Source organism: Scylla paramamosain, chromosome 28 (assembly GCF_035594125.1).
Source record: "Scylla paramamosain isolate STU-SP2022 chromosome 28, ASM3559412v1, whole genome shotgun sequence".
Lineage (NCBI taxonomy): Eukaryota > Metazoa > Arthropoda > Malacostraca > Decapoda > Portunidae > Scylla > Scylla paramamosain.
Window position 1 is genome coordinate 12,484,751 of NC_087178.1, and position 18,148 is coordinate 12,502,898.

The window sequence follows — 18,148 nt, forward strand, 5'->3', positions numbered from 1 at the left end:
GGATGACCAAGACTCAGTAAGGAAAGCCAGAAGATCATCAGTAGAGCGGCCTTGACGGAACCCATACTGGTGATCAGATAGAAGGTTGTGAAGTGATAGATGTTTAAGAATCTTCCTGTTGAGAATAGATTCAAAAACTTTAGATAGGCAGGAAATTAAAGCAATAGGACGGTAGTTTGAGGGATTAGAACAGTCACCCTTCTTAGGAACAGGCTGATTGTAGGCAAACTTCCAGCAAGAAGGAAAGGTAGATGTTGACAGACAGAGCTGAAAGAGTTTGACTAGGCAAGGTGCAAGCACTGAGGCACAGTTTCGGAGAACAAGAGGGACCCCATTAGGTCCATAAGCCTTCCGAGGGTTTAGGCCAGCGAGGGCATGGAAAACATCATTGCGAAGAATTTTAATAGGTAGGATGAAGTAGTCAGAGGGTGGAGGAGAGGGAGGAACAAGCCCAGAATCGTCCAAGGCAGAGTTTTTAGCAAAGGTTTGGGCGAAGAGTTAGAAACAGCTTTAGAAATAGATATGATAGCAGTGGTGCCATCTGGCTGAAATAAAGGAGGGAAAGATGAAGAAGCAAAGTTATAGGAGATATTTTTTGGCTAGATGCCAGAAGTCACGAGGAGAGTTAGATCTTGAGAGGTTTTGACACTTTCTGTTAATGAAGGAGTTTTTGGCTAGTTGGAGAACAGACTTGGCAAGGTTCCGGGCAGAAATATAAAGTGGGCCACCTCTCTATCATGTTCCTCGCTATTATTGACTCTAACATTTTACTTACAACTGAAGTATAGACCTGTCTGCTTAACTTCAGACAGGTCAATGTTAGAGTCAATAATAGCGAGGAACATTAGGGAACATTTAGACAAACATAACTTGATAAATCAGTCACAGCATGGCTTCACGAAGGGGAAATCTTGCCTGACAAATTTGTTAAGTTTTTACAGCAAGGTGTACGAGGCAGTAGATAATGGTGATAGTTATGATATCTTATATCTGGACTTTAGTAAAGCATTTGACAAGGTACCCCATCAAAGGGCACATGGGATAGATGGGAAGGTGTTAGGCTGGATAGGGTCATGGCTTAGTGACAGGCGACAGAGAGTGATAATAAACGGCTCGAAATCCGAGTGGAGTCATGTAATTAGTGGGGTGCCACAGGGATCAGTATTAGGGCCATTGTTATTTCTAATATATATCAATGACTTGGATAGTGGAATTAGTAGTGATGTTAGTAAATTTGCGGATGACACAAAGATAGGTAGAGTAATTAGGTCAGAATCGGATGCCATCGCCTTGCAGGCAGATTTAGATAGAATGAATGAATGGACGGATAGATGGCAAATGCAATTTAATATCAATAAATGCAAAGTGCTTAGCGTAGGTAGAGGAAACCCACACAATAGGTACACATTAAACAATCAAACTCTGGTAGGTACAGGGTACGAGAAAGATTTAGGAGTTATAGTTAGCTCTGAACTCCGTCTAGGGAAACAATGCATAGAAGCCAGAAACAGGGCAAATAGGGTACTAGGATTCATTTTGAGGAGTGTTAAAAGTAGAAGGCCGGAAGTAGTATTAAAGTTATACTTGGCGCTGGTCAGACCTCATCTAGACCACGCTGTGAAGTTCTGGTCCCCACATTACAGGAAAGATATAGGTCTATTAGAATCAGTACAGAAGAGAATGACTAAAAGGATACAAGGGATGAGGAGTATTTCTTACGAGGCGAGGTTGAAGCTGTTAAATTTACATTCTTTAGAGAGACGTAGGTTAAGAGGGGACCTGATAGAAGTCTTTAAGTGGTATAAGGGTTAAAACAAGACGGATGTAGGCAAAATTCTTAGGATCAGCAACCAGGGTAGAACAAGAAATAACGGGTTCAAGCTTGAAAAATTTAGGTTTAGGAAGGAGATAGGAAAAAATTGGTTCTCAAATAGAGTGATAGATGAGTGGAACGGACTCAGTAATCATGTTGTTAGTGCTAGGACACTAGAGAGCTTTAAGAGAAGATTAGACAAGTTTATGGATGGGGATAATAGATGGAAATAGGTAGGTATATTTCATACAGGGACTGCCACGTGTAAGCCTGGTCGCTTCTTGCAGCTTCCCTTATTTCTTATGTTCTTATGTTCTTATGTATAGCACGAGAACAAGCTGTGTTAAACCAAGGTTTGAAAGGTTTAGGTCGAGAAAAAGAGTAAGGAATGTACGCCTCCATGCCAGACACTATCACCTCTGTTATGCGTTCAGCACACAAAGATGAGTCTCTGACACGGACGCAGTAGTCATTCCAAGGAAAATCAACAAAATACCTCTTCAGGTCCCCCCAACTAGCAGAGGCAAAACGCCAGAGGCACCTTCGCTTAGCGGGGTCCTGAGGAGGGCCTGGAGTAATAGAACAAGATACAGATGCGAGATTGTGATCGGGGGAGCCCATCGGAGAAGAAAGGGTGACAGCATAAGCAGAAGGATTAGGGGTCAGGAAAAGGTCAAGAATGTTGGGCGTATCTCCAAGACGGTCAGGAATACGAGTAGGGTGTTGCACCAATTGCTCTAGGTCGTGGAGGATAGCAAAGTTGAAGACTAGATCACCAGGATGGTCAGTGAAGGGAGAGGAAAGCCAAAGTTGGTGGTGAACATTGAAGTCTCCAAGAATGGAGATCTCTGCAAAAGGGAAGAGGGTCAGAATGTGCTCCACTTTGGAAGTTAAGTAGTCAAAGAATTTCTTATAGTTGGAGGAGTTAGGTGAGAGGTATAAAGCACAGATAAATTTAGTTTTGAGAGTGACTCTGTAGTCGTAGCTAGATGGTGGAAAACTCGGAAGATTCAAGGCACGAGAGCAGGTTACGTCATTGGGCACATAAACGCAACATCCAGCTTTGGATCGAAAATGAGGATAGAGAAAGTAGGAAGGAACAGAAAAGGGGCTACTGTCAGTTCCCTCAGACACCTGAGTTTCAGTGAGGAAAAGAAGATGAGGTTTAGAAGAGGAGAGGTGGTGTTCTGCAGATTGAAAATTAGATCTTAGACCGCGAATGTTGCAGAAGTTAATGAAGAAAAAGTTGAGGGGGGTGTCAAGACACTTAGGGTCGTCGACAGAAAGGCAGTTCGACCTGGGGACATTTATGGTCCCCTCCCCAGATGGGGACTCCGAGACTGGTGTAGGAGTCGCCATGATAATTTTGAAATTTTTGAGTGAAGGGTGTGTGTGTTATTAGGTGCTTGTAGTTTTGTGTGGAGGAAGAGAGTTGTCTTTAGAAGGCAGGCTGTGACTGTCCCGTTGTGTTGTGAGACACAAAAGGAAACGTTCAGTGAGGTCACATCTGGGTTTAATGATAAGTTCATAGCACCCCCTGAACAGTGCTTTAGACCTCACTGGGAGTAATTATCGTTTCGGCAGGTGTCTACTGCCTCCTCCTGTGATATATGTATATATATATATATATATATATATATATATATATATATATATATATATATATATATATATATATATATATATATATATATATATATATATATATATATATATATATAAAATACAAAAAGTTATAAATAATTTAACTCTTCAGTTATCCATGTGAAAGATGTACAGTACATCAGAATGCAGAAACTGACCAAAAAACATAAGGGGTACTAATGATCCCCAACTCTAAGGCTTCTTTTACCCTCGTTGAAGAAATATAAACTGAACCGTTTTCTATCAATCCGGGACTGACGCCCGTTTCCTCCTCCAGGCGACGAAGCATATTGAGTGTTGTATTCCGAAGAGAGTAGTCCGTCTCGCTTCTTCCCATGGTGGACATTAATCCCGCGGTGTGCCATGTTGTTCCTGTGGAGGTGAGGTATATTTAAGGCAAGTGCATGCGCACTTCTCTCTCGTCTCTTGTTCTCCTAGCTCATCCATCTCCCATATCAGGGTGCTTCTTCCGCTCTACACAGCTTTTCTTTTTTTTTGTCATTCTACAATAATACAGCTTTTGTTCTGTCAAAATTAAGATGGAGCTTAAAGAGAAGATTAGACAGATTTATAGATGAGGATGATATGTGAAAATAGCTAGGTATATTTCATACAGAGACTGCCACATGTAAATCTGATGGCTTCTTGCAGCTTCCCTTATTTTTTTATGTTCTTATGCTCTTATGCTTATTTAAAATGATTTTTAGATAACCATATGCACAAATTGAAAGCAGTAACAATAATATCTTGAAGCAGCAAACGAAGTCACAAGGATTCTTTCCACTGTTTTTAGTAATTTACTATATATTATATATGCAGTAATTCTCCACGACTGCCGTGCTGCACTAAATGACAGTGACGACGAAAACGCAATGATATAAATGTTGTAAGTAAAGATACGCTAAGGACTTACTAACATTAATTTGGCGTGTCACTCACCTGCCGTCAACTCGTGAGCCTCCAGCAGGATGGTGTTGGTGACGCCTAGTTTGGCCAGATGGTACAGGGAACTGCAGCCCAGCACTCCTCCCCCCACCACCACCACATCAACCTCGCCTGGCAGGCCCCCGACATCCTGATTCGCACCTCCTTGATTTTTTTTAGCCTAAAGGCAGACCCAGGCTCCTTTATCATCTACGTCTTGTACGAAACGAAACAAAAAACTATCATCCATATACTAAATCTAAATGAGAGAAAAGATTCCAAGAAGACACAATGTGAAGTGTGCCATGAAAGTAATGAGAAGTTGTGCGGTGGTGCCAAGCGTAAAGAAAACTCTGAAATGACAGTAGCTGTATGCAGAACATAACTGAATACTTCATTTTTAACAATGCAAAAACTGAAAAAGCAAAATACATTATTATTTTTGGCAGGAAAGAGAAAGGAAGGAAATAAAACAAAAGAAGGAAATGCTGAGGCAATAGGAAGCAAAAGAGCTAAAGATCACGTTGAAAAGTAATGTTCCACAGGCAAGACTCTCGCAACACAACGCTACTGATGACTTTTTTTTTTTACGTTGACTTAAGTCCTATAAGCTTTCTAGACTTTAGTAATATATTATTCTGGCGATGCCTCATGTCTTCACTTCATCTGATTATTATAATAACATTAGATTTACCAGAAAGTGAATAACTCATGAGGGACGCACCTGACCCATAAAGGTGGTGAAGGTAGGATGAGATGCCGGCAGAAAACTGGTGGTCCTCGCCGGCAGATGCAGCAGGAGACTGCCGTGCAGCATAGCGCGCCTCCACATGGTACCACGGCTCACAGAGCAGATCCTTCCAGCTAAAAAATAAAAAAAAGAAAAAAGAAATAAATAAAATAATTATGAAAAATAAAAGAAGAGATAAATATACGAGTAGGTACTGTATACATAAATTTCAACACGTTAATGAAAACAAGAGTGATAAGCATGAACTTTTCCATAACTGTATTCTAATCTATTATATGATTGCATAGTTTAAAAGGAAACTTATTCCTTCAATTCCTCTTCACGATTTATATTATGTACGTATGTGTATGAGTGTACACACACACACACACACACACACACACACACACACACACACACATATATATATATATATATATATATATATATATATATATATATATATATATATATATATATATATATATATATATATATATATATATATATATATATATATATATATATATATATATATATATATATATATATATATATATATATATATATGTGTGTGTGTGTGTGTGTGTGTGTGTGTGTGGTGTTCCATGTGTGCCCACATAGCCAGCCAGTCTGATCTATTTTTAACCTTTCTCCTTCCTCTCTCCTTTTCAAGGGAATATCACACCTCCCCTACATTCCTACCAGTCCTTAGGGAAAACAACTGCATTCGCTTCTAGTCTTCCTTCCTGGTCATTGGTCAATTCACCCCATTTCCAAGCATCTCATTGATCATTCTTCATCCCAGAAGTTGTATTTCTAATCCGTTTCTCCCACATAAATAGAGCACGTACGCGTAGCTAGGCATTCAGTCTGTTGAGAGAGTCAGTCTTGAGAGAGTCTTCCGAGAGTGTTCGGGTCACATCAATCTGCTCAGTTCATCATCAATTCACGACCAGTCCAGTTCGTATCAGCTCAGAGAGAGAATACATCAATATCGTCACGTCTGTAATTAAATCGCTGTCCTAAACCCTACGAAGGCTTATGGACCTGATGGTGTCCCTCCTATTGTTCTCCGAAACTGCGCCTCCATGATTGCACTTTGCCTAGTCAAACTCTTTCAGCTCTGTCTGTCCACCTCTCTAACGCAAGAGTTAACCAGTATTCTCAATCATTCATCCCCTTTCTCTGGTAAACTCTGGAACTCCCTGCCTGCTTCCGTATTTCCAGCATTCTATGACTTGAATTACTTCAAGAGGGAGGTTTCAAGACACTTATTCATCAATTTTTGACCACTGCTTTGACCCTCTTATGGGACTGGCATTTCAGTGGGTATTTTTTTTTTATTGGATTTTTGTTGCCCTTGGCCAGTGTCCTTCCTACATAAAGAAAAAAAAATCATCTCAACAGACTCGGCAAGTATTTCATCAATCTAAAACAGTCTGGTCAAGATCAGCATCATCTAGAGACAGTTGTGGCAAGGGAAACCAAGACTCTTTCTCCCCATATATATATATATATATATATATATATATATATATATATATATATATATATATATATATATATATATATATATATATATATATATATATATATATATATATATAGGATATTAGTGCCGTCTCAATATATCTGCGTCTAAGCTCTACGTAGTGACTGGGAAAGTGCGCCACACACTCTCCCACTCGGTTACCAGGCGGTGTGTATAAGAGATGGGATGGGACGGTGACATACATACATACTCGTACATACATCCACCCACATAATTGCGCGTCGCACTGTCTGCTCCTCGCGCTGTCTTACACGAACAAAACACTTTACTTCTGAAAATTCTAATGATCAAACTAGGGAGACTAGATGAATACTGCTTACTTTGTCAAGAGCAACTCTTCTACTTAATACTGGATGAGACTGAGATTGAATGGACAAAGGGAAGTAAGGAAATTTACGTGGAAAGTAAGAGTGACTGCGCGAATAAATATTATACCATAAGCATAGGAGCTTCAGGCTGGGAATCCAGGACGCGTCCAAGCCTTGCCCCCAGCCTCTCTCTCTCTCTCTCTCTCTCTCTCTCTCTCTCTCTCTCTCTCTCTCTCTCTCTCTCTCTCTCTCTCTCTCTCTCTCTCTCTCATTTTTCTTTTCTCATTCGCTCTTATTCCTTCGTTTTACATCGCGTTATCTCGCTCCACACAACACGCTTCCTCGTAAACAAAAATTTTCGGAAGATAAACACAAGCTTACAAAAATTTCAGGAACAACAAATTCAAAATCAACACATAACTAATCGGGCGTATACTCATCATAGAATATCAAAGACTACTATAGTATACACATAATTGATTACTATAGCAACTGAAAACAACAGGGCTCCCACTTCATCCTCCAAACTTAGACTGCCGCTTTTTCTCTCTCTTCCTCCTACTCCTCCTGCCAGATCCTTCTCTGGTTCTACGCCAGGACCTGTGGTTTCCTCTGCTACACTGGCGTGCAAGCTTTCTTCTGCAAGGCATCATATTAAGATCTCTCTTCTAACAGCCATAGCTGCGCCAACTCTGCCTGTGACTCCGGTCACTCCTCCGTCTCCGTCGTCTCCTCGGTCTCTGCCTTCACTACTCTCCAACGCCAATTCTCACCTCTCCTCTTCTCTCTACTACACAACGTACTCCCTCTGTATCTTCTCTACACCATACAAACTTCAGTCACCATGCAACAGTGACATCCCTGCCTCCTTGCAACACACAATGAGCCCACCAGGGACCGTAGTCTTCTGGTGCATCATCATCACGGCAGGGCCAGGCAAAATATCTCCCAGCCAAACAAAACTCTCCCTCAGGCCTTTACTGTGTCCACAATGTCACTCCCGCTTGCTCGCTCGTGGCTCCGTGGGATCTTGTGCAAGGGAGCTGAGCTAACACATGTGGTAAAGTCCAAATCCAGGGATAACAGCAAACACTGCGTAAAATTTCTCCCAGTATAATAACAAACAGCCAAGTAAAGAACAGACCTCAACGGTCCAGAGGAAAGCATCATCAGTGTAATGAAATGAAACTTTTTTTTTAAGAAAAACTTTCATATTTGTATGTAATTGAAAATAACTATTCATATTCTAGACATAAGCTATACCTCATGGCTTATAACATTACTCAGAGTCAGAATGTGAGGTGTTACTGTATAGTTCTTTGGCTGTCAAGAAAGAATACATATCATTTGTCGGGTTAGTTTTTAAAGCATGATCCAGTAGACTTCATACATTCTGTTGCTAGCAGTGCTCCATTTACAGTTGCTGTCTTCAACCTATTTCTTATCTTAGTTCTGAAAAGGTTAATTTTACTAAAAACTCTGACATTCTGCATTCGAATGGGGTAGGCTAAGAACAGAGAGTGCAAACTGTGACAGGCCTGTTAAGTTTGGTTTATCTTTTAATGATGCAGCCCAAAACTTATCACTGTCCTTTATATTCACGGCTGGGTTGTCACACTCCAGTGGCAATATTCGTCATTGATCATCCAGTCTTTGCAATAATGAGCTGTCTTCTGGAGATACAAGAAGGGGAAATGCACTTCCTAAAATTCAATGATAAAGCATTAGTTGGACTCAGACAATTCAGTTTTGAGATGACAATGTCGCTGAAATCATACCTCTTTTTAATTTCACAGCAAGCCACAGACATAAAGTTGTGGCAACGTTGGAACAAATCCTGCAACTCAGATTTTCTTGCTGTTACACGGGAATCTTGCAGTTCCTGTAACACTTTTAGACCTAGATACATTTCTGTGCGTCTGAGATGCTTATCGTTTCTATTTTGGATCTATCAAACAAAGTTCTGTTTTCATTACATATTCTCTCTCCATGAATGAAAGGAGAATATCTTTAAAAAGAACACTTACTTTTTCATGGAGCACTGTTACCACTGGCTTATCTGACTGAAAGTCAGATAAGTAGTAGTACAACTTAATGAAAGGGTCATGTGGAGAATTGAAAATTAGCTCAGCAGCAACTAGCTTCCCAGATAACCACATGTCTGAGAAAAACAACCGAAGAGCTTCCCATTGTTCCAAGAGCCTCTGAACAACAGCAGCCATTGACAATCACCTCGTCTGTGATGGATGTAGCATCTTGTGGGGCTTCAAGTGAATAAAAGACTGAAATTGTACAAACTCACTCTGGTGCTTGCTATTACACTTAAAGAGATTGTACACCTCTCTTGCTAAATCCTCACACCTTCTAGGTAAAGTCTTACAAGCCTCACTGGCACAGAGGTGAGCAGAATGGCAAACACATTTGAGTACAAAAAGACCAGGCATTCATTACGGAAGCGACTTGCAACTGAATTGTGAGCTCCCGTCATTACACTACACCCATCAGCCCCAAAACCTATCATTTGTGTAACTGGGATTTCATGTTTCTCAAATGTTTTCATCATTTCCTCATGGAGATTGCTAGCACTGGCTCTTTTTCCAACATTTTCAGGGTTGGCTGTATTGTAAATTTCACACAGCTCCCAGAATTTACTTTCAACACTCTCAGTATCATGATCAAAGATTCTTATTAGAAAACAAGATGTTTTTTTATGGAACCAACGTCAGTAGACTCGTCCGTAAGTAAGCTTAATTTTGTTTCTCTTAGTTTGTGAGCAAGTTGTTCTTTGTAGGACTTTCTTATGACATTAGTTACAACTGCAGTTGCTTTAGTTCTTTTCATAGCAAATTCCAGTGCTATCTTGGAGTCATTGAAAATATCTCTCAAGATCTCTGACAAGTGATCCATTACCTTAAAAGGCACATTATGTGTAGCTATAACACCTGCCAGCTTTATTTCTGCCCTAGCCAAAGGATCTTTTGTGTTTTTTTTTTTTTTTTCTTAAAGAAGGTTGATACTGGTACCTGCTTGTCCGTTGTATCCTTGAAATATGAAGTGTCTTTTGCCTTTTGCATGATTTTTTAGCAATGTTAGCTCTGTAGTCATGGTAACGTTACAAATTTTACTCAGGTGTTTCCTGTAGCCACGGCTTGAAAGCAGGGTCTATTTCCCATTCCTTCCTATATCGTTGCTGACGACAAGACTGAGAGTCTGAAGTAGATACCTCAGCCTGTCTAGAAGGGCCAGCAGGTGCCTGCGTAGAGTACTAAACACATATGACATATTTCACTGCTTGAACTCACGATGCTACACATTTGCCTCTTTTACATGAACACTAAGTTATCACTTACTTTAATAATCTTAAATAGCCACGATGATATTTAACATTTCTGTCTGATGTAACATAACATTGGGTGGTGGATATTATAACATACTCATAAACTTGCCTCTTCTCATTAACTACACAGAAACAGAAGTAAGGCTATTCAGTTATTCTGTAACTAATTGCCTGTAAGATGCATAGGTTAAGAAAGCATCACAAATAGCTCATCTTTCTCTTTTTGGATCCTGAAGATGAGTCTATACTGAATGAAGGTTCTTCTGATCTACTTAGGCCTACCAGACCCGCGAGTCCGCGACGTGTGCTTCACAGGTTCTGAACGCGTGAATTTCTCGTCTCTCTAACAGTAATATGAAACCTCCCAGTCCCGCTGTTTATTTTTCCAGACACTTTATGAAACTAAGGAACAGTTACTGTTTTTTTTTTTTTTCAACTCTCGCAATACTCTATACAACTATTTAGTAAACATCGAAAATTATCGTACAAATCGTACGAAATACAGAAAATCATGGTACAAACTGTACGATAATGAGGAACACTATCGTACATCGTACAGAGGGATAAATAATTGTACATGTACATTAATTAGCCAGCCAACGTGCCACTGGGCCAGCCTCACCGGTCCCAGCAACTGCTCCCGCGTACATACACTTATCACAGATACCTTGTCGCTTCGAGGAAGCCGACATCCATCAACACATACATCTCGGGCCCAGCACCTGACAATCATCAACAACAACTTGGCCACAGGCAGCCCTCAACAACACTGAAGGTTCCCCATGAGCGGCAAGCAACAAAATATCGCAGGCAGTCTTACACAGCGCTGCCTCTCGACGCGGAGCCGTAACGCTTGCGTCAATAACAACGTCACAACTCGGGCTCGGGAAGTAACATTACAAACAATCCCCATACTAAGGGGAACAAAACTAGCCATAGCACAACAGAGAGGCCCCAGACAAGAGGTCATCAGGCTAACCTGACCCGCGCGATTACGCCCAACAAAATTGGGCACACCTGATAATTAAAACCGCGTCAAACGCTCCCAACTCAACCGGACTCCAAAACGGCATAGCACCGGGCACTCGTGCCTCCTTAAATGCGGATGGCACATCAAAATGGAGCTCCAAACTTCTATCCTCCTCTCTCCGCCGGCTATTCACAATATTGTTGCTCTCAACACACGCTACCGACCCTCTGCTTTCTTGCCATCCACTCCTGCCCTGGCAAGCAGTGGGGCAACACATACTCGAGGGACAGAACCTTCCTTAACTACACTGACAGTTGTAGAAGCAGCTGCCAGCACGGGTGGCTCACCACGTAAGCAAACGCCCCGGCAAACTGGTCCCCATCAGGGGAGCCGTCTGCTCCCCGCCTCCGGTGCACCCCACAGGGGAGGAAACTCCCGCCTCCCCAGCAGAGTCAGGAATCTTCCCGCCCTCAGCAGTGACCTGTGACACACCAGACTGGGCTGAGGCCCAGACTGAGTACCGACGCCCACAGCCTCAAGACCAGGTGACAACTCAGCCTGAGCATCACCTCCGAGAGGCTCTGCAGTGAGGTAAGCCATCAAACAAACAACCCAAACTCATCACCCCAGCCTCACCCTTGGCAACACTCTCTACAAAGTTAGATGCTTTCTGTGGTGGTTCTGTGCTTCTGCAGTCAGCCCCTGCACTCTGAATCAAAGACGAGTTTGATTCTGAGTCGTCCAAACCCTGGCCAGCAGCGGGACAGGCCTCTGGGCACTCTGCTCCACTGCGGCCCCAATACAAATACTGCACTCCTTTTGCGGTGGCCCTGCCTTATTGCAGTCGACCCCTGGAGACACAGATCCCGCGAACGTCCGAGGCTGGGGTGCTTGCCTCGCCTCAGAACGAGTAGCACAACAAACAGTTAGCAACATCAGCAGCCTCCACATCCGGGTCGGCGTCCGCGGATGGGGACTGCACCCAGACTCATCCTCTTGCCAGGTTATTCCATGAAGGAAATAGGCCCCCGACACTGGCAGGTTCTCCGTTAGTGACACCCGCGCCTCCGCGGTCACTAGCGGGCATGACAGCCTAATCTCTGCTGTAGCGATGCTCTCTCCTCGACGCCAATTCCCCGGCACCACACTGGTTGATCGGAGGCAACTCTCCTCACAGTAACATTCCTGCACAGCGACTGCTCTGCAGCTGTATCTCTTAAAACAGTTACTGGGTATTCAACCCCATCAATTTCATCAGTGCCCCAACAAAAGAAAGGGCGGCACCAGCCCAACTCAGACCTCACAGGGGACGGTGACGTATCAACAAATGAGGAGGCGGCCACACCAGCCTCTCCACCCTCCCAATTAAACACACTCAGGATTTCATCACTCTCTTGGTCACGGCCAAATATCAGCTGTGGATGAGGATGTCAGATTATGACATCCACATAGATGCGGGTGCGGATGTGTTCGGGATTTTGTTACAAAATCAATATATTGCATCAATTATTGCCAGACAGCCGCTCCTATAAGAGCTCAGCGCTGACAGTTCATATTTTTCAATCTTATTTTTGTATAATTACACAATATAAAGTTAAGGACGAAACACTAAAATCTTTCTCGTGAACTTTAAGAGGGAGTATGGTCTACATGCAGTCATGCAGTTATGCATAATGCATATGTATATATATATATATATATATATATATATATATATATATATATATATATATATATATATATATATATATATATATATATATATATATATATTGTTTACATAGACAAATACGTACACACACACACACACACACACACACACACACACACACACACACACACACACACACACACACACACACACACACACACACACACACACACACATACACACACACACACACACACGTCCTTCAGTGTAGAAATTACTTTTGGCAGTCTGTAAACATGAACGCAAAATCATGATGTGAAATTCTTCCTACGTTGTCTGAATTGCTTCTCAGAAGAGACCAATTAGAAAGTTACAACCGAAATAATTATGACTGAAAATTCTTCAAGAACACGAAGAGAACAAGTCGGTGAGCGTGGCTCCCTTGTATTCATTCACTTGTCTGGTGTGGGGCCTTGCAACTCCTCATCCAGGTAACGGATGTGCCCAATACTCGACCTTCATCCGTTAACTGTTTGAATGCCTTGGGATCACTAAATCAGATTGATAGTCATGATATATTTACGCCACCTTCCACTAAGCGACTCATCAAAAAGCGCACGTGTTATATTAATATATCTATCTTATGTTGGAATACTTTATGATTTCACTAGCAAAATTTCCAAAGGTACCATGAGTAGAAACGAACGTCTTCCATATATCGTTATGTGAACAAAAGCTACCAAATATGTTACATCACTTTTGCAACAGTACCGTGGCAGGCACAACTCGTTCCGTCATTCTGTACTGAACTCCCAACCACCCAACACTGCACTTGCCAGCACCATACTGGTGTAGCCGCTAGTACGAGTACAAAGCGTAATTTTTTTCATGTGTGTATTTAACTGAAGTAAACACAACCTGATCTCACCCAAGTGAATAAGCAGACTGACTTTACTCTTTCCACATATACCCGTAACGAAGCTCAAAATAACGGTGAGCAGCACTTTGCTATCGACAAGCCGCAGCTGATATTATGTTTTGAAACACATGCTCCACCTCCCTGCCACGTTATCACGAGCAGTCCATGCTTACTGACATAAGTTCCACCTCAAGTGGAGGTTAGCTCAAGGGCATTTGTCATAGAAAAGTGTTACGGTAGTAATAGTATCAGTAGCAGTAGTAGTAGTGGTAATAGTAGTAGTAGTAGTAGTAGTAGTAGTAGTAGTAGTAGTAGTAGTAGTAGTAGTAGTAGTAGTAGTAGTAGTAGTAGCAGTAATGATAGTAGTAGTAGTAGTAGTAGTAGTAGTAGTAGTAGTAGTAGTAGTAGTAGTAGTAGTAGTAGTAGTAGTAGTAGTAGTAGTAGTAGTAGTAGTAGTAGCAGTAATAGTAGTAGTAATAGTAATAGTAGTAGTAGTAATAGTAGTTAAAGTAGTAGTAGTAGTAGTAGTAGTAGTAGTAGTAGTAGTAGTAGTAGTAGTAGTAGTAGTAGTAGTAGTAGTAGTAGTTGTTGTTGTTATTGTTGTTGTTGTTGTTGTTGTTGTTGTCGTTGTTGTTGTTGTTGTATTGGTAGTTGTAGTAGTAGTAGTAATAGTAGTAGTAGTAGTAGTAGTAGTAGTAGTAGTAGTAGTAGTAGTAGTAGTAGTAGTAGTAGTAGTAGTGGTAGGAGAAGAAGTAGTTGTAATAAGAATAATAATAATAATAGTAGTAGTAATAGTAGTGGTAGTAGTAGTAGTAGTAGTAGTAGTAGTAGTAGTAGTAGTAGTAGTAGTAGTAGTAGTAGTAGTAGTAGTAGTTGTTGTTGTTGTTGTTGTTGTTGTTGTTGTTGTTGTTATTGTTGTTGTTGTTTTGTTGTGGTAAGCTGCTGCTGCTTCTACACTGTACCACCACCACCACCATCACCACCACCACCACTACTACTACTACTACTACTACTACTACTACTACTACTTCTACTACTACTACTACTACTCCTACTACTACTACTGCTGCTGCTGCTGCTGCTGCTTCTACACTGTACCACCACCACCACCACCACTACAATTACTACTACTACTACTACCGCTACTACTACTACTACTACTGGGTACAACTTGCCATGAAGGCAGGAGCTCCACCTCTGGGACCTACCATAAAATAGGCTCCAACTGCAGTCCACTGTGATGATTGGCTGATGAGGTGAGGTAACAACGCGCGCGCGCACACACACACACACACACACATTTATTATAAAAATCAGTTAAGTTGTTCATTCTGCGTCTGTGTTACTCGCAAATTGTCGCCATACAAGCTCTCACCCCCATACATTTTTCTTGGTTATCTTATTTGACTGCTTAAACCGTCTTACTCCGATTAAAAAAGCGCCTTAAAATATGTTCGGAGAGTTATATTGCTTGTGTGATAAGGGAATTAAGATCTCTTCTAATGGTCATCAGTTACTTGTTTCACCAGAAACATACAAACAAATGGGGGAAGGAGAAACACGTAGGGATACACACATATCAAGACAATAAAAATGTGCAGCATGCCATAGGTGTTGTCATCATAACTGGTATAAAAATGTGAATATTGTTGACTTCTAGACGGTAGTGATATATTAGTAGTTACATGTAGATTGAGCCACAGCACGGAACACAGGTGCTAGAGAATTGTATAGACGATGGTAAGGATAAAATTTCATTTTAAAAACACTTAATCCCACAAATGGCAGATTCTGTTTCATACCAGAAATTTAGTTGCTCAGAGACGTAAGGAGAGGATTTATTAAGCAAAAATTTAGAGAGAGAAGCAAGTGCGGGAAGACGATAAATTTAATGGAGTAAACATACGAGCCGAAAAATTAACAATATATAGGTAGTAGCTTTGATACAAAGTGAGCGACAGAAATAATGTTGAAATTTTCTGAAGGGTGATGCAGGCTTGTGTCATCATGATTCAAAAAAAAAAAAAAAACGATAGAAAAGAGTTGCCCTCACAGCTGATGTGAGTACTTGACTTGGAGAAATTGATAGTATATGAAAATTACCGTTGCTTGATATTTAGGAAATCGATAGTGGCAATGTTCAGTGATAATTGTAATGCAAGAAATATGTGAATTATATTGTATCAGTCTCAACAATTACTATTATTATAAATATGTATATTCACTATTTCATATATTCATCCCACGTATACTATAGCCAACTGGGCCTTCATTCCTGGTTCTTCTTCACCTCTCAAGGGAATTTCACACCCACTTCTAGTCCTTAGGGATAACACCTGCATACTTATGTTCGTCTTCCTTCCTGGTCATTTCTCCTCCTTGTCTATCTCGAGGGAATTTCACACCCACTTCCAGTCCTTAGGGATAACACCTGTGTTCATTCCCCTTTCTCTACCTCTCAAGAGAATTTCACATTCACTTCCAGTCCTTAGGGATAACTATCTACGATCCACCTAGCTCAGATAAATACAGCCGCATGGTAGCGAGCTCTCAGTTCATTCGGTAGTTCAGTCCCAGTCAGAGACACAGTCAGTCAGTCACCCAGTCACGAGCAGTCAGTCTCGATCTCTCACCCAGTTCCGCTTAGTCACAGTCAGCTTGAGAGATGTTGCTCACTTATCAATCATATCACATTAAAGAGATAGAGAAAACAATCAATTGTCACATTACAATTTCGTCTCAAATCCATTGTGTACAAACTATCTACTATTAAATCTAGAGGAACTCTCATCATCGTGTCTTTTACTCGCACACATATCATCTATATCAACCAACTACCCACGACCTCCAAGCTACCAGAATCACCACCTTACTCTGGTCCTCCACGCTACCAACACACCAAGCATCATCAATCAACTGGGCAAGCAACAATGATCAACTCAGAACAGAGGTGACAATCACTCCAGAACAAGAGGTGGATAACAAATCTGATACACTGGTGACGCACAAATCTAGAGCAGTGGTGGCAAAGCGGTGTTGTGCGATCGAAGACACACGAAGACTCATAAGTACACACTGAGACAAGAATATCACGCCTTATCGAGGCAAGTGCAACGCTGATACGACACGTGTTCTCTCTCTCTCTCTCTCTCTCTCTCTCTCTCTCTCTCTCTCTCTCTCTCTCTCTCTCTCTCTCTCTCTCTCTCTCTCTCTCTCTCTATCCTGGCCGCTCCCACGTTACTCGTGACTCGTCCCTGCAGACGTGCTGGTCTTGATCTTGATCTTGGTCGTCGTTCCTGCTTTCCTCCCGAGAAGTGGGTGTCCTTTGGCTCCTCCCAGTGCTCACGGACTTGGGTCCTTTCCCGAGCAACCCCCACCCACCACCCACCCACCAGTGCTCACGGCCATCCCTTATCATCGGACGACCTTCCTGGGACGTTTACGCGCAGCCGTCATCACCACCTTCTCCCTGCCGGACCGTCCAAGGTCATCTTCTCACGTCTGCCCAGCCGTGCTCCTCCAGTCATCTGCTGTCACCTCCTTACGAACATTTAAGTATCAAATCCGATCCAGATTATCCTTGTCTTTCATTCTTCCTTCTTCTGCTCTTCAGTGGTGCCTATCTGTCCATTTATCTAATTCTTCTGTCTGTCTGCCTCCCTTTCTGTCTCCTGCCGTCTGTCTGTCTGTCTGTCTGCCTATCAGTGTTTATATCATTCCCTTCTGTCTTTCATTATTATTGTTATTGGCTGTTATTATTTTGTGCATTATTCTGTGTTATATTGTGTGCTGTTATCATATCGTGTGTTTTTTATATTTCTGTGCCTATTGTTTCCTAATTATCTATACACTTCACGTCGCTCATGCAAACACGCTCACAGTCTGCACTCTCTCCTTCATTACCTGCCATAATGTCTACTGAAGCCACCGCTACTCCTCATATCACCTTCATACACGAATCTCACAAACATCGTCGGAAAACTCTTCGCGCCTTTCTCTGACCAATCCACCATAATATCGCCTATCCTTTAAGTCTTCTCCTTACTATGTACCTAAACATCGTACAAAACAAAAGGTAAGCTTCGCACATCCTCCTAACTCAGCACTTCCTACAATTAACATACGATATGCTGGATTATTCAATGGTATTATGATATGTTACGTGTCACTTTCACACAAAGCTTTCTTTGACATGGGTGCTGCAGTTAACCTTATCAAAATGTATGTATTTCGGAAACTCTCTTCCTCTTCTCAGGATCTCATCACTACATTACCTTCTGATGTCAGTCTCAATGGT

The 18,148-nt window shown here is 41.7% G+C and overlaps 1 protein-coding gene across 5 annotated transcripts in view; it reads right to left on the reverse strand.

The window, feature by feature from the left end:
• The window catches only part of LOC135114919 (sarcosine dehydrogenase, mitochondrial-like), a 50,223-nt gene extending 33,257 nt beyond the window's left edge, over positions 1-16,966 (reverse strand). The window contains exons 1-4 of one of the 5 annotated variants that reach the window (XM_064031183.1): positions 16,859-16,966; positions 5,106-5,245; positions 4,397-4,562; positions 3,666-3,829 (exon numbers count right to left, since the gene is read on the reverse strand). In XM_064031183.1, coding sequence (XP_063887253.1) covers positions 3,666-3,829; positions 4,397-4,562; positions 5,106-5,213 — 438 coding nt within the window. In that variant the 5' untranslated portion in view covers positions 5,214-5,245; positions 16,859-16,966. The other 4 variants (XM_064031182.1, XM_064031181.1, XM_064031184.1 and 1 more) reach the window with 4 other exon arrangements.
• Positions 16,967-18,148: the final 1,182 nt, after the last annotated feature.